This window comes from Episyrphus balteatus, chromosome 2 (assembly GCF_945859705.1).
Source record: "Episyrphus balteatus chromosome 2, idEpiBalt1.1, whole genome shotgun sequence".
In the NCBI taxonomy this organism is placed as follows: domain Eukaryota; kingdom Metazoa; phylum Arthropoda; class Insecta; order Diptera; family Syrphidae; genus Episyrphus; species Episyrphus balteatus.
Genome location: NC_079135.1, coordinates 128,580,243 through 128,608,005, shown reverse-complemented (window position 1 = coordinate 128,608,005; position 27,763 = coordinate 128,580,243). Strand labels below are relative to the sequence as shown.

The 27,763-nt window shown below is 30.9% G+C and overlaps 3 protein-coding genes across 3 annotated transcripts in view; 1 reads left to right on the top strand and 2 right to left on the bottom strand.

Annotated features, from left to right (window-relative positions):
- LOC129908198 (dolichyl-diphosphooligosaccharide--protein glycosyltransferase 48 kDa subunit) overlaps positions 1-27,763 on the bottom strand; it is a 383,207-nt gene that overhangs the window by 275,757 nt on the left and 79,687 nt on the right. The window lies entirely within an intron of this gene.
- On the top strand, positions 15,676-17,601 carry LOC129908195 (uncharacterized). Its single transcript, XM_055984545.1, has 3 exons — positions 15,676-16,113; positions 16,186-17,171; positions 17,231-17,601. The coding sequence occupies exons 1-3, from the start codon at positions 15,780-15,782 to the stop codon at positions 17,537-17,539; spliced, it is 1,629 nt and encodes a 542-aa protein (XP_055840520.1). The 5' UTR covers positions 15,676-15,779; the 3' UTR covers positions 17,540-17,601.
- LOC129909749 (2-succinylbenzoate--CoA ligase-like) lies at positions 19,772-21,633 on the bottom strand. Its single transcript, XM_055986821.1, has 3 exons — positions 21,175-21,633; positions 20,124-21,109; positions 19,772-20,065 (listed from the first exon to the last, which is right to left on the bottom strand). Exons 1-3 carry the CDS (start codon positions 21,506-21,508, stop codon positions 19,772-19,774), a joined length of 1,614 nt encoding a protein of 537 aa, XP_055842796.1. The 5' UTR covers positions 21,509-21,633.

The window sequence follows — 27,763 nt, the reverse complement described above, 5'->3', positions numbered from 1 at the left end:
ATTTTTAAAAAGCTAGAAGCCTAGTCATATTTGTAAAATAAAAATTAAGTTAATTGAATTAAGTGCTTTTGAAAGAATGGTAACTGAACTCAAATTTTTGAATAAAAAAAATTATTGAAAAAATTTTAGTAGGTATGTCGTTTTTTAAACTTGTTCGTAATATAAAATTTTTTTGGCCGCATTTATTATGATTAGAAATTATAAGAGGAAATGTCAATATGTATTACGGTTTATGAAAAAAATTAAAAAGTATTTCATTTTCGAAGAACTTTTTTTAATACAAGTTTTGAAAAAAAATTTAACTTATTTTTTTTTTTTGTAAGTTCAACATCTTAACATAAAATTATTTTTTATTCATTTAATGACCCTTACTGTTGAAAGTTAAATAGAAAAAATTTAAAATTCTTATTTACCAAAGTCAAAAGTGTGATTTATATATTACCTTTTCCTCTTCGGAATTCAACTGATAATATTTAAGGTGGGAAATCCCTCTGGACGACGCGTTTTTCAAGATTTTTTTTTGGAAAACTGAAAGCATTAATTAAAGTTTGGAAAAATACATGATATTATTGACATCATGAAGTGTTAACACAATTTTTCTGAAGTAATAAAAAAAAACAAAATGGCGGCTCTACAGCCGTTTAAAGTTGATGCCTCGCGTTTGCGCCGTGCAATGCCAAGGTCCAGTTAATTATTTATAATAAAAAGAGAAATTTTTTTCCATTAAAATATATTTATAAAATATATGCATAAAAAAGTGCAAAATAAAAATTAGAGACCAAAAAAACGAAAAAACACGATGTTTTTTTATTTTTTTGAACTTTTAGGTTCATGCAATGAGTTAACGAGTAATTTGCACTTTATTTCAAGTCGATAGCTTCATTAGTTTTTGAGTTACGTTGCACGGCGCGGAAAAAAACGTGTTTCGAGGAAAAATCGTTTAAAGTTTTCATTTTTGTACTGTGGTAGGATCGGAACGCATGGGTTTCAGGACTATCTGGGGAATTTTGAGGCTTCATTTAAGGCTAAGACCACTAAAATAGTTTCTTCGGTTGATAAATGATTTTTTTAGGCAAAAAATTAGTAATGCAAAAATAAAAAAATTCCAGAGGGTTTTCCCCCCTTAAGGCCAAAACATTTTTTAAAATAAATTCATATTTTATTAGAAAAAGTTTGGAAAAAAGTCATTTTAAATTTTTTTAATAACATTTTTTTTTAAATTCTGAGTTTGAGGACCATTTTTTCAAAGACTCTTTATTAAATTTAGTGGATTTAAATTTAAGAGATAAGAATGAGCTTCTGGCTTTTTAAAAATGTATTTTAAAATATTGTAGGTGTTGCCGTTGTTTTCAAAATATTTTTTGTTTTTTGTCAGGTTAAGGTCAGAAAATTGCATTTATCTCTTAAACGATGGAAGATTGCCCCTCACTCTTTTGTATTTTTGTTCCTTAAATTACCTAGAGAATCTTTTGCTATCATTTGTTTTATAAAACTTAAGCAAAAAAAAAAAAATGGTTTTGTTAAAAAAAATTAAATTTTAATTTTAAAATATAATAAGGCAACATTGGCAATTTTTAATCTATAAGCTTCTAAGTATTTTTAATTACCTACGTTTGAAAAAAAAAATCGTCAAAATCAGAACTGTTCATTTTTATAGCTGTCGCCCCTCAATATTTCTATGAACAAAATTTAGCCTTCCTCAACTGAAGATATTACTCAATTCGGTCGCTTGCTTTTGGTCTACAACTTTTTGAGAATAAAATTTCACCAACATGTTCTTGGTGCAAATAAAGTTTCGATGTAGAAAATTTTTTCTAAAAAATGATTTAACCCAAATAATAATATGATGAATCAATTTGGTCCACTGTGGTGTATACGTAACATTTACTTTTCATGTGAATTAAAAAATAATTAGGCAGTAATTAGACGTTAAATGAAATCTGTCACCAGAGGCGGCGCTAGACCAAAATGAGCCGTGTGCGAGGATAAATTTGCGGGGCCCCTAGGAAAATGATTCTGGAGTACCTATCTATTTTGAAAAAAGTATCAAATCTTCCGTTCAAGTTAAAAATTGTTATAACAAACTTAAGACAATACACTCAGAGAACAAAAAAGTTATCATCGGGATAACTATTAAAATAGTTTAAAATATAGTTATTTTGACTATTTATATTCTCCAAATTAACTATTAAATAGTCAATGTTAACTATCAAAATAGTTATATGTGACTATTTAAATAGTCAATAATGACCTTTTAATAGTCAATAAATGACTATTTAATAGTCAATAATGACTATAAACATTCCTCGAAAAAAAAACTATTTGTTTCAAAAATGAAACTGGCCAAAATGTTTGCTTTTGGGATAGGAACCAAGGAAAAAAAAAAGTCTAAACAAAAGTTGCTTGGAAGGGTGTTTTTTCGCGGACAAGAGGGAGGGGGTGAAGCTCAAAAAACTATATTTTTCGTTTTCCGAACTATTGTTTGTGTTTATCCATGGTCTAGTTTGAAGTTTTTCAATTCAGTTATATTGACTAATGGTAATTGTTTCTGTTGATGTTTGCTTTCCTCTGTTAGATACACACTTATCAATAATTTAATATTATTTTTTAATAACTAATAAATACATAAATTATTCACTTTTTTGTTTGAGAAAAATTGTTGAAACGGGAAAAGTGTGGCAAAATGTGTTAAAATACGGAATACGGAACACCGAAAATTCGAATATTCCACTGAATAAAATGGTCCTTTTTAATCATTTTTCAGAAGATCAAAAAATTGGTGGCGGAAAACAGAAATGTTCTAGGCCCTTAACAAAGTGTTTAAAAGTGTGAACAATCTGTTATATCATATAAATTGCGAGCGTAAGCGAGCAAACAAATTTTTTTAGAGGAAATTAAGTTTACCTATTCCTAAGCTTTATACAAAAAATTATTTCGTACAATTTTAAATACCTATACCTACAAAATTGAAAATAAGCCTTTTTTCTCACTGAGATTTTGTAGCAAAAAATGTATGCATTTCAATAAGTTTAAAATTAAATTGGAAATATTAAAAAAAGGAAACATTTTAAATAATCCATGTTGTTTGGCAAACTAATTATGTGCTTCACTTGAGAAAAAAAATTCTTGTGTGCAATTCACACGTGGTAGAAGTGAAAAGTTAAAAATTATTTTTCTTGCATAAAATAAAAATCGAAAAAATTTACATTTTTTTATTCTATCACCTTTAAATCCATATCTTTTATATGACAACCTTATAAATTAAAAAATAATAAATTTTAAATCATCTGAAAGCTTATTATTTCACTTTTTATTTGGCTTTTCAATCATGTTTCTACCATGCCTACAAAAAAGTAAGAATTTTTTAAAGTCAACCATCTCGAAATTTAAAACTGAGATTGCGGTACTTCCTACACTGGTGGCTGGCCATCGGCAACAGATCTTCACAGGTGTTTTGAGGTATTTTTCAATTTTTTCAATTTAAGATTGTGTAACTTGTAGAGAACGTACCGTTATGTGTGATATATCAAATAAAAGGTTATGTTATCAGCATGCGTATTAAAGTTAAATCAAATTTATATGCGCACTAGATCAAAAGATATAACGTGTGTACCGTTAATTGTTTAATTTTCTTTTTCTAGTGAAAAAACAAATATTTTTCATTTCTTCCTTTTGCAAAAAGTGGCCAATGTATTAAAGACCATGCTTCGCATCATCTCAATGCAATTATGGAAATCGAGTGGAAACAAGTCAATTTGAATTATTTTATGTTTGATCATATGAATAAAGAAAAGAGACATGTTTTTTTTTTCGGATGCTATTATTTCCAAAGGCCGAGACATTTTCGTTTGGCGCCCGCGGGGCCCCTCCAAGCGCGGGGCCGTGTGCAGGGGCACACTCCGCACACCCCTTCCGCCGCCTCTGTCTGTCACTACGTTGACTCTCTGACGACACCAAAAACACTATTGTCAATCTATAAATTGATGTGTGCCCGTGTCAAAACTCAAAACTGTGCATCTGCACGAGTGTCATATCGTACCCGTTAACGCGTTGACAGCAATTTTTATATTTAATACAAATAATATGCTTTAAGGTTTTTGCAAATACAGAAGTTTTAAAACTTTGTCATCATTAAATTGTATCTTTGTGTCTTGAAAGTCATTCAACCTTATAACAATTCCAAATGTCTTTCTTTTGACGTTCAAAATCTATTTCAAAAGGTATTCAATTAGTTTAGTTTATTTTCTCATGCGTCATCATCATCATCATCATCACTATCACCATCACCAATAAAAGTTATTTCCAACTCAGAGAAACTGCTTTCACTGCTTATCCATCCTGTGGTCATTCAGTTTTTTCTATATATATTTTTTTATTTGTTTGAAATAATCAAAAAAAAAAACCCTTATCCACAAATGTTCAATATTTTTTTCTCTCTCTCCCAAACCACCTCCCAGCATACACATATCCATAAGACCCAATGAAGTGTGCAATAGAAACTTATGAGTACTAACGACAATGACGAGACCCATCAGAGCAAACTTCTGTGTGCCACATGCTTTCAACTTAAACCAAAAAATAAAAAAAAAAACTCCTCACTTCGATAAAATGCCGCAGACAATTGGAACCCAGACAATGAAATAAAGAAAACCATTCCCACCAAACCGCATATAAGCACAGAGAAATTGTCAGAAAGGAGTCACACTTTTCACAGTGAAAGAGAGAGAGAGAGAAAGTTGCGAACCAGGCTAACGACACAATATTCTTCTTGAAATTGGAAACTCTATGTTGGGACATTTGTTGTTGTTGTTGAAGGTATATTCGATTGGTAAACTCTTAGACGGACTCAGGTTCTCTACTACCGCACAATTGTGTGCAAGTCACTTTAATCGCATTGGGATATCCTTTTCTTTCATCTAACTCTAACACACAAACGCACACACACTCTTTTTTTTTTTTCTTAATTCAACTTCCATGTGAAGGACACAAATGTGCAGTGCAGCAATAAGGATCACTTGAAGCATCGCAAAATCAATTTAAAAAACCAACCAAGTCCTGGCAACTTTACAGAAAGAACGTCTAACAAAATGGTTGGATATATAAAGTGTGGAACATGAGCTTAATGAATTAAAGGATACTCGGGCATAATCGATTTGGCACAAGTCACCAACTTGAAAATTGAAACACCCTGCACCTCCCGTGTGTCGTCGGTCGTCCTGTTCCTGTGTTGTGGTGTGTCCTGAGAGAACACAAATGAAATCAGGATGCCAATCTAAAGTTTAATTCAAGTTCCACAAGAACGCCGACTATACGATTGCTATAACAAGGACATACGTCATCTTTCTCAAACTGGAGACCCAGGAACGGAGTCAAGGATATTTGAAAAGGGGTACACAAATCAAATTTTTAATACAAAAAAGTCCTCCAATTAGGAATTAAAATTTTGAGCTAATGTTATCCCACTTCTGACACTATGTAATTTCGAAGGTTTTCTGTTGTTTTTCCTACAAATTCATTCAATTAAAGTTATAACACTAATAAACGATCAATTTGAACAGAAAAACCGGTACATGAAATCTGAATAGATAAGCAACAACAACTGGAATAATTTTTTTTGATCACTACAGATGTTTAAGTCTAATGTATCAAAAATTTAAAAAAATCGATTTTTTTAAAAGAAATTTTTGCAAAAAAAATTATTACAGAAATAAGAAATCTTAATCTTTCGGATCTTCATAGTTTTATATTTTTTATGTGCAGTACACTTTGTGGTTAAGAAACCAAGATAATTTTCTTGAAAATCTATGAATAATTTATAAAGATATGATAATTTTTGTAACGATCAGTATTTTATACTCTTTTTGTTACTTTTTGTGTTTTTGTCTATAACTTGAAAAGAAAGTCGAATTTGAAAATTTGTATTAGGTAATTTTTTGTAGATATTTAAATTTCCTATCGAAATATATCCTTTTAAAAATTTTTAAATTTAAAATATTGTAAAAAACTTAAGAAAAACTACTCAAAAAAAGAGACAAAAATTACATTTTTGATGTTTTAACTAAATTGTCTATTTTTATCCCTTGAGCATTTATAGATAATGAACCTGTAACAAAAAAAAAAAAAGAAAATAATTTATCTTTCAACATAATGGTCACACAAATTTAATACGGCTAAGATTGGATAAAATATGGACTTTCAAAATCTACGGTTTTCGGTCTTTTGAGCCATTTTTCTTTAAAAATATCATATCTTAAAAAATTATATATAGATTTTGAAGAAAATTATTTTTTTATCTTTGCCAGAAAGTGCACTACACATAAAAAATATAAAACTATAAGGATTCAAAAGATTTCGATTTTTTATTTCTGTAAGAATTTTTTTTTTGGCAAAAATTTCTTTTTAAAAATCGATTTTTCAAAAATGATTTGATACATTGCATTTAAAAATCTTGAGTGACCTAAAAAGAAGTAATTCCAGTGTTTATTGGTTATTTATTCAGCTTTAAGGTGCTGGTTTTTTAGTTCAGATTGATCGTTTATTACTCAAGATATAGCCAGAATACTAAGTATGGTGAAAAAAAAACGACAAAAATTTTTGAAAAATCATATCTCGAAAATCTATCCCTTAAAATATTTTTAGACAAGATTTTAGAGTTTCCTGGACTCAAATCTTTATGAAAAGTATAATTGCACTTGGTGTATAAAAATGTTTTATTCTTTTGTAAACTAGTGTAATTTCTCTCCAAAAACAAATTTTTAGCTACGATCCTGCCCACAAAACTTACAACTTTAAGTAATTGTGTTCTCGTTTTATTTGGAAATCCTTTTCTCTCCTTTAAACCTCAAAAATGGAATTCCATTCCCGCATTTCAATTCACAAAATGTAAAACCGCTATGTTGCATTTTCACCTGTTCGCCTTAACCACATCAGAAACTATATCTACTAAAGTTGTTGGTAATTCAGTGAAAGAGTGAGAGAGAGAGAGAGAGAGAGAAAAGGAGGATATTGGAAAAAGTTCGAATTGAAACCTGGTATTAGCCTGAAGGTAGGTTTTTTGTTATTGGAGAGTTGTTTTTTTTTTTCGGGGGAATGTGAATTTTTTTTTTATTTTATTTGATTCACAATTTCAATATCGCCAATGATGATGGTTGGTGGTGTTTGTGGATACACAATGGGTAAATATCCCTCGGGATAAGCAGAAACATTGAAATGAACAAAAGTTGCTGAATGAAAATAAAAAAAAAAAAAATAGAAAAAAATAGAAAAAAAAAATAAAATAACGAACTCTACTTGAAGTCTGATCTTTCATTCAGTTTTTTTCTCTTTTTTTTTTGTGTGTTTGAGGTTCGACAGCCAACGCAAATTCAAATTCAATGACTCCAGCCACCTTTATGCTCATAGCAGCCGGCGGGACTTTTATAGATTTCCCAGAGTCAATTTCAGGCTTATTGTCGTTGTTGTTGGTTGGTTTGGAATTGGAAGAGCCTGATGTTTTCACGTAGAAAAAACATAAAATTGTATACAAGGCTACATGAAAACTTGAAAGTTTTTGCTATTTTTATCTTCAATTTTCATATAAAATTAAATCAGTTGATTGGTTGTAGAAAATTGCTGAAAAATAAACAATACATAACTTTGAAAGACAATAAGTTTTTGTTGAAAAATATTTTTCGAAAAGTTTTTAAAATTGATTTTTAAGTGCTGAAACCGTTTTCGGCCCAGTCCTTTTTTGTCAAAAACTTGTTCCGGGGCTTAAAAATTTTTTTCGTATTATAAAAATGCACTTACACAAATAAGGATGCAATTTAAATTTTTTGTTTGTCATTATTAGTTTTTATTTGATCAATCCCTCAAGGTCAATTTACTTAAAACATCTAAAACTAATTAAAATTTACCTTTTTATCGAATTTTAAAATCTTGCTTTCAATTAAAGAGTAAAAAAAAGAAAATTTTGAAAAAGTAGGTACATTTCTGTCAAAGGATCTTAACTTTATTTCATTAGTACAAAGTTTGGACGTAGTAAAAAAAATAAGATCCTCAATTTTAAAACTACTTTTTTTTTTATTTTAGGTTAGGTAGATTTTAATAAGAAGAAATAAAAGAGAAAACTAAAATAATAAATTTTTTGTCAAAATTCATTTTTAAAATTTTTCGATCACCTTAACTTGGTAGAAACTTTAATTTGCTATGAAAAAAAAAATATTAATTCGATTATTTCAAAAATTTTTTCTTTAGAAAATGGCGATTGGTGTTATGTGTGATATACCAAATGAAAGGTAATTGTATCAGGATGCTCATAAAAGTTTAATAAAATTTCTATCTGCTCTTAGTCAAAAATTATAACCTGTTGAATTCTAAAATTTTATTTTACCGTTATCTCAAAATTGTGTTTACGAAAATGATTGAAACTTCGCACACATATAGTATTAGTCATGGTCTATCATTATTTATTAGTGTATCTATTAAAAAAAAAGATAAAATAAAAAACGATAAAAGTCGGTTAAAAACGGTTATTCAGTAAAAACTCACTAAACGATTCCAAGTTTTTGCACATGTATGTATAAGGCTAAAACCTACATGTCCTATAAGTTTGAGATTTTTTGAACGCTCCAAAAATAAGCTAAAAATCAAAAATTACCCAAAAATACCCCTAAAAAACAAGGTGTTTTTCAAAAATTGATATTTCGAAACGTAGAGTGTTGGAAAAAACTCACTATCAGACGCCTAATTTTTTTTCCCTCATCTTTCACTTGACATCTTTAGAATTGTCAAAAAAAAATTTCCTTTACCCAAAATCATCATTTTGTCATAGCCCCAACACGTGTGCAAGGTTTTTTAGAATTTTTTCTTAAATGCAGTTATTCTTAAATTTATCTCATCTATCTATAGCAAAAAAATCAATTCTCTACGACTTCGCGTTTAGATTTTAGTCCAAATTTCATCTTTCCGTTTTACCCCTATTTACCCTATTAAATGACGGAATTTTAAAAAATCCTTCATTTGAATTAAGCTTTAGGTTAATATCTTTCAAATAAGCTATAGAAGATTTTTGTATCTCTAACAGTTTTTTTTTTTTAATTTTGAATTGAAATTTTTTGCCGCACTGCGAAAGTGAAGTAAAAAAATATCGTCACTTTTTTGCTGTGGCTGCCATGGTTTATCGATTTATAAGACGTTATCACGTCAAAAACCGTTAACAAATTGGCGCCCAAGATATCTTACTACGTGCAAAAATAACATTTTTGTACGTTGCCTAAACAATGGAATATCTGTATCTGGGTTGAAATCGTAAAGTTTTTTTTTCTAAGCCAATTTTGAACCGATTTTCATAAAATATACTTCGTTTGATTTGGAAATAAATACTATTTTAGAATATATTTTTTAAACAGCTTGTTGTTTTGAAACCATGTACTTTAAATTGATGTCGAAGTTGGATAAATAACGAAAAAAATGGAATTTTTGAACTTTGTCAGCTCATAAATTCTAGGTGGTTTAACCAAACCACAAATTTTATACATTGTTAGAAAGGTCTAAATGTCTTCTATCTAAAACTGTAAACGAGGATAGATTTTTTTCAATGGGTTAAGGTAAAAAACACCATTTTTTGCCCCTAACTCCAGATTTTGGGGGGGGTACGGAGTTTTTAAATAACGTTTCGTAATCAGTGCAAATAGCTCTACAAATCATGATAGATCTTTTTCATTTTTATGATAAAAATACAAGTCCCCTAAAACACCTGACCATGAAACAAGAGCTAACATATTCAAGCCTGTGTTGGCTTTAGCGATACCTACCTTCTTTTGCTTAAAATAAACAAAAAAAAAAAATATTTCGTACTTTTTCGGTCATCATTTATTGTTTCGTTTGTATTTGTAATACACATAATATCCTGATGATGCCTAACAAAACGGAAAACTTCTTAAATAAAATCCCTCTACACGAACTATCCTTTCCTTATTGGTCCTTTTGGGAAATAATGCTTTGAATTCGTTTGTGTTATCCTTTTTGAGAGTTTTATGGTTAGTTTTTTTTTTTGTTTGATTGAGAATCCGAAGGAGTCCTCCTTCTCAAAAAAAAAAAAAATAATAGAAACCAACTGAGGCTACTTTTGCAAATTTTAAAAGTTCCCTAGAGTGCTTTGGGCCAGAAATTGTATATGCATACAAATCAGGAATACGTGGTGTCTTGAGGGTGACTAAATTTGAGAAACGAGCAAAAAAAAAAAAAAAACATCAACAAGACCAAGACCAAAACTAAGAGCAAAAGCAAATCAAAAGGTAATATTCATAACAATTAGGCTTATTTGATGGACGCCTAGAGACAACTTAAGCACAACCATTCTTCTTTCTCTCTTATAGAACATCCAATAAGCATCCTAAAAGAAAGATTGACTTCTGTGTGATGAGGCAAGTAGAAAGAAAGACTAGAAGAATAATTTCGTCCTCTCAAAGGATGACCCATGAATGGAATACAAAATAGGATCTTTATACATCGTTTCTATATGTTTTTTGGGTTCGGTTTTACTGGGAATGAAGATGATGATAGATTCTCTTCTTCGGAAATAGATATTTTTTAATGCGTACACTTGACTGAGGCACGTTTGTACTATATCAACGAAAATGTACAAATTATATCTTCTCTAAGGCTTCTTCTAGGGAGAGCCAACATATGTGGCCATAAGGACGTGACTATTTTATAAAATTTAAAAAAAATAAATAAATAAAACAATACCAAATATACAGTTGTTATGATGTATGGGTTTGGTGCGTAAGTTCAAATATAAAATGAAAATGTTTAGGAATTTTATATTAAGACTTAAATTTCTTTATGGCATAGGAGTTAGGACCTAGGAGTATTGATACGAAAAAAAAGAAGACTTCCTGAAAATGATTAAAATTTTTCTACAATTTTGGATCATAAAAGCTCTTTTCAATTAAAACATCATCAAAATAAGTTATTGCAATAAGGTCTGAACAAGTCTAGTTTTGTTTCGATCCAATATAGGTTTAACTTTTCCAAATTGATAGATTATAAGTTCTTTAAGTTAAAATACAAATTACAGTTAATTAATTAATAGGTTTAAGCAGAAGGTGAATTTGATTTGCAAAAGGGTCAATTTGGTTTGAAAATAAATGGATTAGATTTTCAAAATCGTAGAACTTACTTGCAATGTGATGAATTTGATTTGTAATTGGATTCAAATAATTTGCAAAAGGGTTGACTTAATATAAATTCACACTAAATTATAACAAACTAGGATTTTAGAGTTTTGAATGATCAGAAAGCTCTGTAAAAATTAAAGACAAGAAGAATTAAAGACAAAAAAAAAAAAAATAGTAATAGGTGACCTTACAAACAAATCAATCGTATTGCAGATATTTTTGTTCTATCTGCAAAACTATTGTATTTTTAGGTTTGACTAAAAAGCCATTTAACTCTTAGAACGATGATTTGTTGGATGACTTGTACTAAAATGTGCTTTTATTCATCAGTCGTAAATATCAAAGAAGAAGTTTTGAATTTAAAACCTTTAGTTGGGACACTATGGTGTATGAGTAACATATTTTTTCTATAGGTAAACTTTAACAATTTATATATAGAATTTCTTTGCACCAACAAAGGTATTGTTTCCTACTGTCTATGCAAAACACAGTGGTGCTTTTTAAGCTTTTTGCTGTCAGAAATCCTTTAAACGGATATTTATGGAGATTTTTACAATTTGATTTGATATTAGTGTGCAAAGCACGAAAATGTGCCAATTTTTTTGATGTTTTTAAAATGAGCTTTTAAATAGAATTTTCTTTTTAAAACATTATGAAAGTATGAAATTAAGCTCTTTTGATATTAAAGTGGTGTTCAATCATGGATTAAGATAATACTAAATTTAATTTAATGAAAAAATATAAAAAAATTTTAAAACTTAGTAATGTGCAAAATCATAGCACAATAAAAATAATAAAAATAGCTTCAAAAATCAGATCGGCTGGTCATTCACACAAAATGAATGCGAAAACGACGATATAAGTAAAGTATACACACAGTTCCCAATACAATAACAATATATTGTTTCTTCAAATTAGCGATTGCATTTGATAACATTTTTGGTAGGTACAAATTGCACAAACAACCCCATTTACAACATTAAAATAATCAGTTTTGTTTGGCATTGTAATTTCTCATTATTTCAGGTTTTTTTTTTTATCTCTGCTTTAAAACATAGTTGGCAACAATATAACCCCAAACAAGTCAATTTTTGAAATTTGTTAAGGAGCGAAATCCCTCTGGACGACAGCTTTTTTAACAATTTTTTTTTTGGAAAACTGAAAGCATATTGAAATTTGGAAAAGTATACATGATATTATTAACATTATAAAGTATTGATACAATCTTTTTAAGTAAAAAAAAAAAAAAAACAAAAAGGGCGGCTTTACAGCCTTTTAAAGTTGATGCTTCGAGTTTGCGCCGTGCAATGCCCTGGTGTAGGAAATTATCAAAAGTAAATTTGTAAACCTAAATTAAATAAAAAAGTGTAAAATAAAAATTAGAGACAAAAAAAAAAACCAAAAAGCTTCATTACTTTATGAGTTACGTTGTACGGCGCGGAAAAAAAAAACGCAATTTTGCCACTTTAAATTAACGAGGTAAAACTTTGATTTTATTACAGTTTATTTTTTTGTTACTAAACTTGGGTGGGTAGGTAAGGTATACCTATGTCATTTTGAAGTGATTTAAATTAAGTAAAACTTTAAACCAAATTGCGAAATATTTATCTTTTTTTATTTAAAAAAGAGGTTGTCTGTAAAGCTGGTTTACGGACGATGATTTTACGTGATAACGTCGTAGGGAAACAGGTTGTGTGCTTTTAAAATTAGCAAACAATCATATTTTACAAGAAAAAGCTAAAAAAAATACCTTTTTTCTTTTCTCATTATATTAATTTTTTTATTTTAAAAGCTCACAAAAAAAATTATACCATTAAAAAGCCAAATATTTGTTCTAAGTAATAAAACCATTTTTAAATTTTTACAATGAGCAAAAAGTATTAAAATAATTTATTGAAAACAATAATTTCTTATGAAAAAAGTGAAAAAATCACTTCACACAAAATCTCTTTTTTTTTGATACAACAACCTATAATGAATTTTAAACCACCTGAAAGCCTATTGAGAAATCTACAAAGAGAGCTAGAATTTTTTGAACTCGATCAAATTTCATTAAAAAAAGCAAAAAAAAAAAAACATGTAAATTTATCTTCTCACGCTATTAAATCCATTTTTTTTTTCAACAATATTTACAAATTTTTACACCATCGAAAAGCTTATTGTCTTAGCTAAAAAAATATATATAGACCAAGTCTATGAGACATCTACAAAAAGAGCTAGAATTTTTTAAACTCGATGAAATTTCATAAAAAAAAGCAAAAAAACATTTATTTTTATGTTCTCATGCTATTAAATGAATTTTTTTGTTTGGCAACCTATAAAAATTTTATACCATGTGAAAGCTTATTGTTTCACCTTTCAAATGACGTATCAATCTCATTTCAAAGATGCCTACAAGAGAAGTTAGAATTTTTTAAAGTCAACCATGTGGAATTTCCAGACTGAGATTACGGTACTTCCCACACAGGTGGCTGTTCATGGCGCAACAGATCTCCACTTGTGGTTTGAGGTTTTTCGCAAGTTTCTTGATTTAACATTGTGTGGCTTGAAGTTAGTCTAGCGTTATGTGTGATATACCAAATGAAAGGTAGTTGTATCAGAATGCTCATAAATGTTTAATCAAATTTCTATCTGCTTTTGGTAAAAAGTTATAACCTGTTGAATTCTAAAATTTTATTTTACCGTTATCTCAAAATTGTGTTTACGAAAATGATTGAAATTTCGCACACATATAGTCGTGGTCATGGTCTATCATTATTCTATATATAATATTCCTCTATCTATTAAAGAAAAAAAGATAAAAATAAAAAACCGTTAAAATGGGTTAAAAACGGCCAAAAAACCTGTTTTTTAAAAAATTTATTTCTCCGTATTCAGTCAAAACTCTTTTAACGATTAAAATTTTTTGCATATGTATGTGCATTGATCAGCGCCCTTCATGTCTTATATAACTTGAGATTTTTTGATCGCTCCAAAATAAAGCTAAAAATCAAAAACTACCCAAAAATACTCCTAAAAAAGTAAGTATTTTTCAAAAATTCATATTTCGAAACGCAGAGTGTTGGTTCACCTGGCATCTTTAGAATTGTCAAAAAAAATTTCCCCTACCCATAATCAACATTTTGTCATACCCACAACACCTGATCAACGTTCAAACAAAACGTTATAGCGGAGTTCCAAAATTTTTTAGAATTTTTTTTTAAATGCAGTTATCCATAAATCAGTCTCTTCTATCTATAGCAAAAAGAATCAACTCTCTACAACCACGCGCTTACGTTCACGTTTAGATTTTAGTCCAAATTTCATCTTTCCGTTTTACCCCTGTTTACCCTATTAAATGACGGAGTTTTTAAAAATCCTTCATTTGGATTAATCTTAAGGTTATCATCTTTCAAATAAGCTATAGGAGATTTTTGTATCTCTAATAGTTTATTTTTAATTTTTAATTGAAATTTTTGGCGAGAGTGGAACGGCAGAAAATGGCGTCACTTTTTTATGGTGGCTGCCATGGTTCATTGATTTATAAGACGTTATCACGTCAAAAAAAGATACTTAAAGTGAATGATTTTTGATAACAAAAGTACAAAACAACCAATAAAGCTGTTTAAATGAAAATTGGAAATGGGGGAAACTGTTCTTTGAAAGGTTACATGTAATTAAAATTTTTGAAATAATCAAAACGAAATGCTTGGCAGTAAGCATAAAGTAAGTCGGTCTATCCTTTTTGCCTTAAAAAATGTCTTGTTTGATTGCTATCCCAAAATCGATTTGAACTACACCTACCTACTTAGTGCAGGTGCTTTAGCTACACATAATTTTACCCCCGAACGGTTGAAGTGCGATAAATATAATGACGGTTGATTGCAGCTTTTATAAGTGTATCAAGATTTTTCATTCATTCATTAATGTTTGTGTTTGCTGATGTTATAATCTTATCAATTACCTATTTCTTCAAGTTCCGTACAGTGAAACAATTTATTATCAATTCATCTAGATTTCCTTATCTTGATACAAAAATTCGGTTATACCTACTAGACAACTAATTTTAATTGAAAATTCATACAATCATTCAGAAGAAGGAATGAGTTAATACATACTGTTATTGTTTTTTTTTTTATATTAAACTCTTATTTGTCTGTGAATTAAAAAATGATATTCATTGTGTAGAAATTCGTAATCAATTAAAAAAAATGGTGAAATGATAAGGCAAAAAAAGCAAAACAAAAACTGATAAAACTGGCATCCTCTATTTGAAAGCAAGTAGTATACTTCTTATCAATTCAGATTAAGATTTAAGAGATTTAAGAGAGGCCGATATTTTCTGCTGAATGGGTTGGATATCAATGAAATTTTTAGCCGATTAATTGACTCCTACAAAAAAAAAAAAAAAACAAACAAATCGTACACAAAGTTAACCTATTTCAAGGAAGGCGATGATACAAATTTTAATAAATATGCAACATCATGGGCTGATAAAAATCTTAAAAAAAGACAGACAGTTTTTATCAATGTCGTAAGTTCTTTTGACTTCTTATAAAAACCCTAGAAGTTTGTTAGTTCTTTATTCAGTATCAAAATTAATTTTAACAAGATACTACCTGTTCTATAATAAGAAAAATGGAAACAATATACAATGAAATTGAAAAGGTCTGGAGCACTCCGGATCTTGACATCGAACACCGAGGACTTGGTGAAGCTATTTTAAGGAACTTAAAAGAAGACAACCAAGACAGAATCTTCGAAGTGTTTTATGATAAAAGGATAGCGTTAAAAGTTGGTGATGTTCGTCAACAAACAATAAAAGTTGCACAGAACTTGCAACGGATCGGGCTGAAGAAAGGTGATACAGTCGTAATTTACTCAATGTTGAACGAAAAGATTACTCCAATAAGTTTTGGTTGTTTTACTATTGGAGCGCCAGTAAATTATTTCGAGACACATTTTGAAGGAGGTAAGTCTTAACGAAAAAAAGCAAACAAAAAGACTCTTTCACTCAATTTTGACATCCATTTTTGTCTTCTAGATGACATCAATGAATTTCTTGAGAAAATTGATCCAGTTCTTATAGTCTTTGAGGAAACATATCGATCAGCACTTTTTACAGCCATTTCCAATTCGAACTTACCAAACTTGAAACATATTCTCAGTCTTGACTCTGTTAGTCCCTCAATAGAAGAAGTTCTATTTCAAGATTGTGGAAGTATTGATACCTTCGAAGTTCCAAAAATCGAAAACCCAACAAGACATCCAGCTCTTTTATTACTAACATCAGGTACAACAAGATTACCCAAAATCATGGCTCTTTCACATGCAGTGATGATGGAAGGCATATACTCGTGGTGGAATATTGAAGCTGGAATGAAAATCTTCCCAGCAAGTCCAGTTCGATGGATAAGTCAAGCGTCATTATTGTTGCAACCGGCATTTTTTGATGTCCAAAGGGTCTACACGTCTCAAATCCCGTCTGGAGAATTGGGAAGAGATATTATTGATACCTATAAAATCACTCATTTCGTGAGTGCTCCTGCAAATTATCCACCAATTCTCAAGGCAGCTGAATTATCTGGTAACCCTGAGAGTTTGAGTTCATTGAAAATAGCTGCAGTTGGTGGTGAAGTAGTTTCAAAAGTTTTTATAGATATTATGTCAAAAGCACTGCCAAAATGCAGGCCAATAAAATGCTATGGAATGACTGAATTTGGTGGTTTGGCAGCTACAGACCAAGATATCGATAAAAAAGGCGTTAATGGAGGGGCTTTGAAGAAAGGTTTTATGACAAAAATTGTAGATGAGAATCAAAATTCTTTAGGACCCAACGAAAGGGGTCAGCTGCTTATGAAGAGAATTTCACTACCTTATCTCAAGTATTGGAAAAATGATAAAGCCAATGAGGAGAACTTTGTGGAAGGAGGATGGTTAAAAACTGGTGACTATGCGTACATGGATTCGGATAACCTCTTGAATATTGTAGGTCGGTGTAAGGATTTACTGCGATCAGGTGGAAATATTGTAAGTAAAACAGGTTTTTGTTTTTTGGATCAAAGATTTATGATTTTTCATTTTTTCAGATAGTTCCGGTCTCAATAGAAACCGTTTTAGGAAGTCATCCAAATGTACAGCTTTGTGCACTTATTGGTCACCCTAACTCCGACGGTTCAAATGATAAAATAGGAACTATTTTTGTTGCTCTAAGAAGAAGTGCAGACTCGGAAAAAATCGAAGACGATTTGAGGAACCTTCTTGAGGCGAAATGTACAAGGGAAGAAGTACAAGTAGTTCGGCACATTAAAGTGCTTTCTGAAATGCCACTGACAACTTGTGGCAAGATTAATCGAGCCATTCTCGCTGAGATGGCCCAAAGCAGCAAAAACAACTGATTTATAGGAGTAGGATTATACATAATATGTTGAATAAGGTGTAAATAAAAATAAGTTTTAATTTATGAAAGTGTATGATGAAAATTTTTTACTGCTATAATACATTTAAAAGATTAGTAGAATTTTACCTTCCAGCTGCGTTTGAACGTTGATTAGTTTGATAAATTACACTGTGCAAGTCGAAATTCTTGACAGGCGCGCGAATAACTGTTTCGCCCTATTTCGGACCCGAGAAATCCATTGAATCATTAGTTTTTCGATTTATCGGTACGACTTCGAACAAAATTTTTTTTGAAAGTTTTTTTTCAAATATTTTGAGAGTTTCCCACTGTTTTTAGTCATTTTTCAACCAAAAACAATATTAATTGCTAATAATTTTGGTCAGACGTTATTTGCAACCAGTAGAAAGACATTATAAACAATTTTGAACAATTTATTTGAAAATTTAGAGATTTTTTTTTTAATTAAAAAAAATCGAAATTTTTTACATTGTCTATCGTTTTTTCTCTGTTTTTGTTCTCTTTTGCACAAATGCATTGCATGTTTTCCATTAAAAATTAATTTAACTGTTGATTTAGTGTTGGTCAAACTTCGATAGTATATCGATAGCATCGATAACAAAAAAATATCGAATATATCGATACTTCACAGAACTATCGATAGTTTCAATACTTCCTAATTATTTTACCACAAGGCTACCGATATTATCGATACTTTTTTTCTCAAAACTATCGATACAATCGATAATGGAAACTATCGATATCTACCAAACACTATGTTAATTCGTTGTTTATATCCAATGTCAAACGAAAACTTAACTTGTAGTTCTAATTGTGTTTAATTAATTTCAAAGCTATCGATAATATCGGTAGCCTTGTGGTAAAATAATTTGGAAGTATTGAAACTATCGATAGTTTTGTGAAGTATCGATTATTATAATTATTAACAATATAAATATTGTTTTTGGTTGAAAAATAACTAAAAAAGTGGAATATTCTCAAAATAATTGAAAATCTTTCAAAAAAAATTTTGTTCGAAGTCGTACCGATAAATCGAAAAACTAATGACGCCAATCGATTTCTCGGGTCCGAAATAGGGCGAAACAGTTAATCGCGCACCTGTCTCAAAAATTTTTTTTCAAAAAACTTGCACAGTGTTATTATTCTTTTCAAACTATCAAAAGAGTCTCAACACATCATTACTATGTGAAATCAATGTCCATTCGTTGTATACACTAAATGCTCAACAACATTTTTGAACGAAGCTCCAACAAAGCTAGAAGCAGCAAGCCTTTTTGATGTAAAAACGTCTTATAAATCGATGAAAATCCATGAAAAAGTGGCTGTAGAGAGTTGAATTTTTCTTAATCGATACATAGATTTAATACAAGAATGGTGTAAGAAATGAAAAAAATTGATAAAATTTCAAATCTCAGTTATAAACGGGTTTCTAAAACAAAATATGAAAAAGACCTTCGACCAAGTTGACAACATTTTTTTCGACAATTTATAAAAGATGCCAAAATGAAAAAAAATCAGGTGTCTATTCCGAATTTTTTTTTAAGGTCCAAGATTTCAAAATATGATTTTTTGAAAAACATTAATGCGTTTTTAGCGTTTTTTTACGGTTTTATTATTTTTAAGAAAAACTTATAGGGATAACTAATGCACATGCGTGTACAATTTGATTTCTTAAATGAAACAGCAAAAACTATATTGTTTGCCTTAAGTTTTTGACCATTTTCAAACGTTTTTTTATTATTTTTTATTTTGATAGATATATTTCAAATATTTTCATATTCCGAATTCCGAGATAACGGTAAAAAGATGTTCTTTTTTGGAACATGACAACAGGCTACACAATCTTAAATTCAAAAAGTCAAAAATTACCACAAAACACATTTGGAGATCGTTTGCTGACATCAGCCGGCAGTTAGGGAAGCACAGTAATCTTTCTATTTTTTGGTAGGCGTGCATCCGTCGTACAGATATGATTGAGACATGTTATTAAAGCTGAAATGATAATCTTTCCGATGACATAAAATTTATTGTAGGTTGTCATATAAAAAAATGGATAAAAGGGAGGTGAAAAAAAAAAATAGTTTGATTTTCTTGTATTAAAATTAATTTTATTTATATATTTATTTATAACTTAAAATTTATATCAATTTACAGTTTATATTAAACAAATTATGTATTATTTCAACTCTATGAATCAGTTAACACTGCTGATTCAAGCCATTTCAGCTAAAACGTTTCGATTAATCTTGCCACAAGTTGTCAGTGGCATTTCTGAGAGCACTTTTATGTGCCGAACTACTTGTGCTTCTTCCTTTGTACATTTCAACATAAGAAGGTTCCTCAAATCGTCTTCAATTTTGTGTGAGACTGATGTTTCACTTCGAAGAGAAACGAAAACAATGCCTATTTCATCAGTTAGATCTACGGGATTGGGATGTCCAATAAGAGCACAAAGCTGTACATTTGGATGACTTCCTATCACAGTTTCTATTGAGACCGGAACTATCTGAAAAACCATAAAATTGTTAATTTTTATCCAAAAAACCAAAACTTCTTTTACTTACAATATTTCCACCTGATCGCACTAAATCTTTACTCCGTGCGACAATATTTAAGAGATTATCCGAGTCCATGTATGCAAAATCACCAGTGTTTAACCATCCTCCTTCTACAAAGTTTTCTTCATTGGCTTTGTCATTTTTCCAGTACTTGAGATAAGGTAGTGAAATTCTCTTCATAAACAACTGGCCTTTTTCGTTGGGTCCAAGAGAATTTTGATTCTCATTTACAATTTTTGCCATAAAACCTCTCTTCAAAGCTCCTCCGTTAACACCTTTTTTGCTTATATCTTCGTCTGTAGCTGCCAAACCACCAAATTCCGTCATTCCATAACATTTAACTGGCCTGCATTTTGGCAGTGCTTTCGACATAATATCTATAAAAGCTTCTGATACAACTTCACCACCAACTGCAGCTATTTTCAATGAACTTAAACTTTTAGGATTTCCGGACATTTCAGCTGCTTTGAAAATTGGTGGATAATTTGCAGGAACAGTAACAAAATGTGTGATCTTGTAGGTATCAATGATATCCCTGCCCAATTTTCCAGATGGATTTTGTGACGTGTAGAAACGTTGACAATCAAAGAATACCGGTTGCAGCATTATTGACGCTTGACTTATCCATCGAACTGGACTTATTGAGAAAATTTTCATTCCAGCTTCAATATTCCACCACGAGTATATGCCTTCCATCATTACGGCATGGGAAAGAGCCATGATCTTGGGTAATCTTGTTGTACCTGAGGTTAGCAATAAAAGAGCTGGGTGTGTTGCTGGGTCTTCGATTTTCGGTACTTCGAAGGTATCAATGCTTCCACAATCTTGAAATAGAACTTTTTCCACTGAGGAACTAACAGAATCAAGACTGAGGATATGTTTCAAGTTCGGAAGTTTTGAGTCTTCAATTGCTTTAAAAAGCCTTGATCGATATTCCTCTTCAAAGACTATGAGGACTGGATCAATTTTCTCAAGAAATTCATTGATATCATCTAGAAGGTAGAAATAAATGACAAAATTTGAAGAAATAGTCTATTTTTCTTTAATAAGGACTTACCTCCATCAAAATTTGTCTCAAAATAATTCACCGGTGCTCCGATAGTAAAACAACCAAAAGCTATTGGAGTAATCTTTTCGTTCAACATTGAGTAAATCACGACTGTATCACCTTTCTTAAGCCCGATTCGTTGTAAGTTTTGTGCAACTCTAATTGTTTGTTGACGAACATCAGCAACTGTTAATGTTATTCCTTTATCATAAAAGAATTCGAAAATCCTGTCTTGGTTGTCCGTTTTTAATTTTGTTAGAATTGCTTCACCAAGTCCTCGGTGTTCGATGTTAAGACCTGGAGTACTCCAAATCTTTTCAACTTCATTGTAAATTGTTTCCATTTCTTTAAAGAATAGGCAAACTAAGGTAGTTTAAACTTGTTAAAAGTAATTTTGACACTGAATGAAGGTTTAACAAGCTTCTGTGGTTTTTATAAGAAGTCCAGAGATCTTTCGACATTGATAAGAGTGTAGGGTAAATTAGGGCATTATGGCATACCTAAGCACAAACTCAAATAACTTTACTACGGACTACAATTTTTACTTCAATCATTTTTTTTAATTAAGTTTCATAAAAACGTAACATAAATAAATTATTTAAGAATACAAATTCAAGCTTTTTAACAAAAAATAAATTAAATTAAAAATAGTCCAAAAAAAACCATATTGCCCTATGTACGGGCAATATGGCGAACCCCATTTACTTCGGAACCCTTTACTTTTTTTTACGTATATTCAGCATTTCTGAAATATAATTGTAAATAAGTTTCATAAAATTAACGTTAAATTGAGGTTATTTTCAAATTTAAAAAAATGCAGAGTTACTTTTGAAATTAGTTTTACATAAGGGCATTATGGCGCAGTCGGGTATAATATAGCGCCATAATGCCCTTATTGCATCTGCGCCATATTGCAAAATATACACATATTCACAAAACTCCAAAAACTAAACAAAATTCTTACTTCAGTTAAAATATAACAAGTGATATAACCAAACCAAAACTGTACTATGCGTTTCACTTTTTACAACAAACACGTGCACTGTATACTTACCGAGATGCACACAAACAAAAACAAAGCGATGTTATATTGGAACCCAGAACCGGTATATTTTTTTTGTTTTCTTTTTTGTTTGGCACAAAAATAATAGCACTGACCTGCGATCGTCACAAGGCTAGTGTTCGACGAAGGCCAAAGTTTCTGCATTGGTTTTATTTAAATGCGAGTATTGGAAGTATGGTAGTTGAGAGGTGCGCCATAATGCCCGGTGCGCCATAATGCCCGAAGTTACCCTAATGCTCAAATCTTTAATTTGATGTAAAAACTACCTTAAAATACTGTTAAAAACTTCCAAAAACAGAACATAACGCACTTAAACCAACTAGCTGCAGGTAATTCAATGCTCTTTAAAGGCTACGTCATTTCCAATATTTGGATATACATACATACCTATCATTACCCTTTCATATTTAAAAACCTTTAAAGGCTGGACCTACCTTCAACCTACTTTACTCCCTTCAATAAAACGCAAAGTAAAATTCAACACTCCAACTTGATTTTTATGGATGCTCCTCAATTCTTAGTTTAATAAGTGTTAGGTACTGCTACCCATTCAATTCCTATATTGCCAACAGCTTTTTTGTTCTATTTTTCCCAGAAGTTAGGTTCCTCAATTTCAAAAATAAATTGAATTTAACGTATTTTTGCATCTTCCTATTTTAAACATATTTACTATATAGGTAACTTCTTCAATATCCTAGAAAAACCCTTAGACATCTTTTGAAAATACCCCCAATTTTTTTCCATCTTTAAATTTATCTCTATAGCCCTAGTTTTGGAGAGATGCATTTCATTTACTACCACACTAACGACCTAAGATCTCAACTCAATTTATGTACCTACTATTCATCCAATCAGATTATTGCGATTTGCGACTTATTTTTATATTATAAAAACAAACCAAATACCTACATAAAAATGTGTACCTACATTATACTAAATACAAAAAAATCACACATTGATTTTCTATTTTCATAGAAATAATCGAGTGTGTATGCGTTGAGTTTAAATTTGACTCCGCCCCCAACGGTTTGCTTTGATGAAAATAATACATATACTATTACAATTAGTTAGTATCTATATCTACGCACTACGCCTTGAAATGTTTTTTCTTTAGTCGGCCTCAGACCTCTAGTAAGGTAAGTACCATGTACGTTCTTTAGAGTAGAGATGCGCAAAACAGTTCCAAAGCCGGAACGAACATGGAACGGTTCTTTTTTCGGTCGGAACTAGTTCCTGGAACTAGTTCCGCGGAACTATCAAGAATTTGAGTTTTTTTTTAGGAAAATGCACCAAAAAAAGAAATAGTATGAAATTGAATATTTTTTCCTTCTAGTTGCTGGAACTAGTTCCGCGGAACTATCAAGAATTTGAGTTTTTTTTTAGGAAAATGCACCAAAAAAAGAAATAGTATGAAATTGAATATTTTTTCCTTCTAGTTCCTGGAACTAGTTCCGCGGAACTATCAATAATTTGAGTTTTTTTTAGGAAAATGCACCAAAAAAAGAAATAGTATGATATTGAATATATTTTTCTTCTAGTTCCTGGAACTAGTTCCGCGGAACTATCAAGAATTTGAGTTTTTTTTAGGAAAATGCACCAAAAAAAGAAATAGTATGATATTGAATATTTTTTCCTTCTAGTTCCTGGAACTAGTTCATGGTAATATGTCAAAAATGTGAAGGGATAGATTTTTTTTGACTTCGGATTCGAGCTCAGCGCACAAAAAACATTAAAAAAATATACTTTGATTTCTATAAAAAAAAACTGTTTGACTAGTGAACTCGAACAAGGCATTCGATTATTTCTGCCCGTTCGATTCGCCAGTCAAAAAGATTTTTTTATAGAAATCAAAGTATATTTTTTTAATGGTTTTTTTTGTGTGCTGATCTCGAATCCGAAGTCAGAAAAAATCTATCTATCTTAAACAAAAAGCAATAATAATTGCTTCTGCACATGTTAACATATGAACAAAAATATTTCTTCATTTCTTTACATAATATAAAGCAAAAACTTTAAGTTAAAAAAATAGACGTTTCAACCTTCACTTAAATACCGTTATAACCTTCCTAAGAGTTTTAATTTTATTTAGAATACCTACAATAAGCGGGTCTTCGGTTTATTAGAATTTAAAGTTTTTCCCTAAAAATATGCAGCGTTGTTCATCACATCAATAGCAGTGCCAAAACATAAAAAAAACTTGCACATACATATTTCCAGAATTAAAAATTTTAAATTCAGTTCAACTGAAAACCCTACGAAACTACCTACCTACATATGTGTGTTTATAACATTATAAATGTAGGTTCCTATTTCATAACATTTTTGCCTCTAAAGAACGTACATGGTACTTACCTTACTAGAGGCCTGAGGCCGACTAAAGAAAAAACATTTCAAGGCGTAGTGCGTAGATATAGATACTAACTAATTGTAATAGTATATGTATTATTTTCATCAAAGCAAACCGTTGGGGGCGGAGTCAAATTTAAACTCAACGCATACACACTCGATTATTTCTATGAAAATAGAAAATCAATGTGTGATTTTTTTGTATTAGTCCAATAAATGAAGCTAAAAAAATGGGGGTTACCCTACAAAAGGTCCGGTAGTTCTAAATTTTTGATATGTTGTTAGGTATGGTTAGTAGATAGAAAAACCAAATTTCCACAACCACGCCCCCTCCGCCCCCTTCAGCATCACCGAAAAACCATAGAAATCTGGCACTTTTTTCACTTTTATGCCCATAACTTTCTTCTGGTGCATTTTATTGAAAAAAAGTTGTTGGTAGACTTGTAGAAAACATAATTTCCTACGAAAATGACCTTGGTAGTATTTTTATACATAGAAAAACAACGAAGTTATGAAGCTTCCAAAAACATGTAAAATTTCGGATTTTGCAATATTTTCAGTTTCTTGTCACTTAACAGTGCTATAACTCTTTAACAATTGACTTTTACGCAAAAGTCCTCATAATCAATCTTATAGACAATTTAATTACCTAAAATAAAATGTAACCCACTTCGATTTTGTGAATCAAATAACCGGTGAATCAAATAACCGAGTTAGGGCTAAAATAGTAAAAAAGTATTTTTGATAGTTTTCGACACTTTTTGAATTATCCATTAAATGTATAATTTGTATCCCACAAAAGGTCGAGTGGTTCTTATTTTATATTTAATCAAGTTTTAATGGTAGATTGAAAAAAAATTCATAGCCACGCCCCCTCCGCCCCCTTAACCATACTCCAAAAACCAATTCTGCATTTTTTCAGTTTTATGAAGTATATGAAACTTCATGAGTTGATGAGTTGACAAGTACGATTGAAGGAGGTTCAGCTTTATTGCTATATACAACAGGGTTGTCCTTTGGAACAAAAAATTGGGGACGCCCCCTAGAGTGATTCCAAATCAGGAAAAAAAAGCCCTAATTTTTTTCAAATTTGTATTCCTAACCCTTCCTGACCATATTTAATTAAGAAGTTTATATCAAAAATCCGCCATTTACCCAACACTGGACACAGAATATCGCCCTTGCTATAGTAACTTCTTATCAAAATAGGGCCAGGAAGGGTCAGAGATAAAAATTTGAAAAAAATAGGGTATTTTTTTTCCTGATTTGGAACCAATCTAGGGGGCGTCGCACTCAATTTTCGAAAAAGAGTAAAATAAGGACCACCCTAATATACAACTATCAATCGGAAGTTGATACAAATTTAATTTTAATATCTTATTACTTAATTAAAAAAAGTTTTGAAAGCAGAGAATGGTCCTAGTCGTTATAAAGAAATCTAATTACAAAATTCCAGTTGACCAGTTTTCCTATAATTTTGGTTTAAAAATCCAAAATTTCAGTATTTATCAACAATCGATTGACAGTTGTAAATCACAATACGGGTGATTATAAAATGGATAATAAAACAGTCAAATCCTGTTTGCCTAAGAAGTATGGAGAAGGTTAAAAGGTTGAGAGTAGTCAAAGCAGCCGCAGGCACAGTTTTGGAAGTCATTCGGTCTAAAGTTTACAATACAGATGAGTACCCTTACCCATCCTCTATTTTTTGAAACTGTAATACTGAAGAATAAGAGTGGCCCTTTGGATAAATGGAAAAGGAAATGTTTGGCCTTATCCCATGCTGTTATAGCTGCTGCTCGTCCCCGATCCTTCCTTTCCCCCTTCAAACAAGAATAAGTGTATATGTATAGGAAGGTCCTGAGCTTCTCATTTATATGATTACATCCCTTGGCTTTTCATCAAATCACCACGAGGCGCAGCTACTTTAAGTTTCTACTATCATGCAACCACAACCACCCCTGATTCAACTCGAACGTAAGGATGCTTTCTTCCAGTTGCGCCAGAATTAGTATCTAAAGCAGGTACCATAGAGCTTCAAAGATTTTTGAGGAAGACATCGACTTACTATACCTAGGGCAGAGAACGTGTATGTACCTTCGAAAACCTGGGAGGATCAATTTATCTGATGAATTCTCCATTTTTCACATTCAATTCTATGGAGAACGTCTCATTCATGCCATAAGTGAATGTGACACCACCTCAAACATCTTTGTTTTCGGAAAAAAACAAAGTTTGCAAAATGTTTCAAAAACCCCTCTGCTCTTGAAGCTGCAGAGAAGCTAAGGACCCAAATGCCAGAGATCAGAAAGTATCGGAGGCGGAAGAACATATCTTGTTGGCTTTATATGGAGAGGACAGTAGTCAATCTCTAAGCTCTCTTCGATATTTCAAATTTATGAGCAGTTCAACTAACTTAATTTGTGCAAACTACCGCGTACCGCGGAATGGGGCTGGACGAGAGGATGCCACGTATTGCAACCCATTAAAACTTTGCAAGATCCTGCTCCCCAAAAATTGATGAAAGCTGTGTCATGCAAATACCTATGTGCCTAGATGCATGGGAGCTGGCAGATGCAGGAAAGAGGGACTTAAATGTTCCACATTCTGTAAGTTTTGCTGTGGACAATCCTGTCAAAATCGTCCACTTGAATTTTTTATGAAGATGTCGACGAAGAAGATCAGATATCATCGATCGATTTGAAGAAAAATTCAACGAAGCCAACTTTTCTCATAATTCACCATCTTCAACTCCACCTATTACTTCTATATTTCCCCACCTGCTACCCCTTCCCCTCATAACGCAATTCTTTTACCTTCGTCCACTCATAGCCCACCGCTTTATAAGCGCATGAGATATTAAACTAGGTTATTAAGAAATACGACTTTTATTAAATAAAAACACTTACTATTACCTGGTTCTTATCAAAAGAATAAAGTTATGAAAATGAATTCCCTACAAAAGGATTTTTGGCTAAAAATTAAAAATTAGGAAGTTATAGCGCTGTAAACAGGTAAGAAACTGAAAATAAAGAAAAACGGAAATTGTAACTTTTTTTTGAAAATTCTTAGTTTGGTGGATATTGGATGTGCAAGTTGTAGAAAATTTTGTGTTCTACAATTTTGCACATTAATTTTTCACATTTAAATGACCAGAAGGAAGCTATGGGCATAAAACTGAAAAAATGC

Coding starts and splice junctions, on each gene's coding strand:
- LOC129909749 (XM_055986821.1), bottom strand. CDS start 21,508: ATGGAAACAATTTACAATGAAGTTGAAAAGATTTGGAGTACTCCAGGT. Junction 21,110..21,174: donor TGAGACAAATTTTGATGGAG/GTAAGTCCTTAT, acceptor TCTACCTTCTAG/ATGATATCAATGAATTTCTT. Junction 20,066..20,123: donor TGCGATCAGGTGGAAATATT/GTAAGTAAAAGA, acceptor ATGGTTTTTCAG/ATAGTTCCGGTCTCAATAGA.
- LOC129908195 (XM_055984545.1), top strand. CDS start 15,780: ATGGAAACAATATACAATGAAATTGAAAAGGTCTGGAGCACTCCGGAT. Junction 16,114..16,185: donor CGAGACACATTTTGAAGGAG/GTAAGTCTTAAC, acceptor TTTGTCTTCTAG/ATGACATCAATGAATTTCTT. Junction 17,172..17,230: donor TGCGATCAGGTGGAAATATT/GTAAGTAAAACA, acceptor TCATTTTTTCAG/ATAGTTCCGGTCTCAATAGA.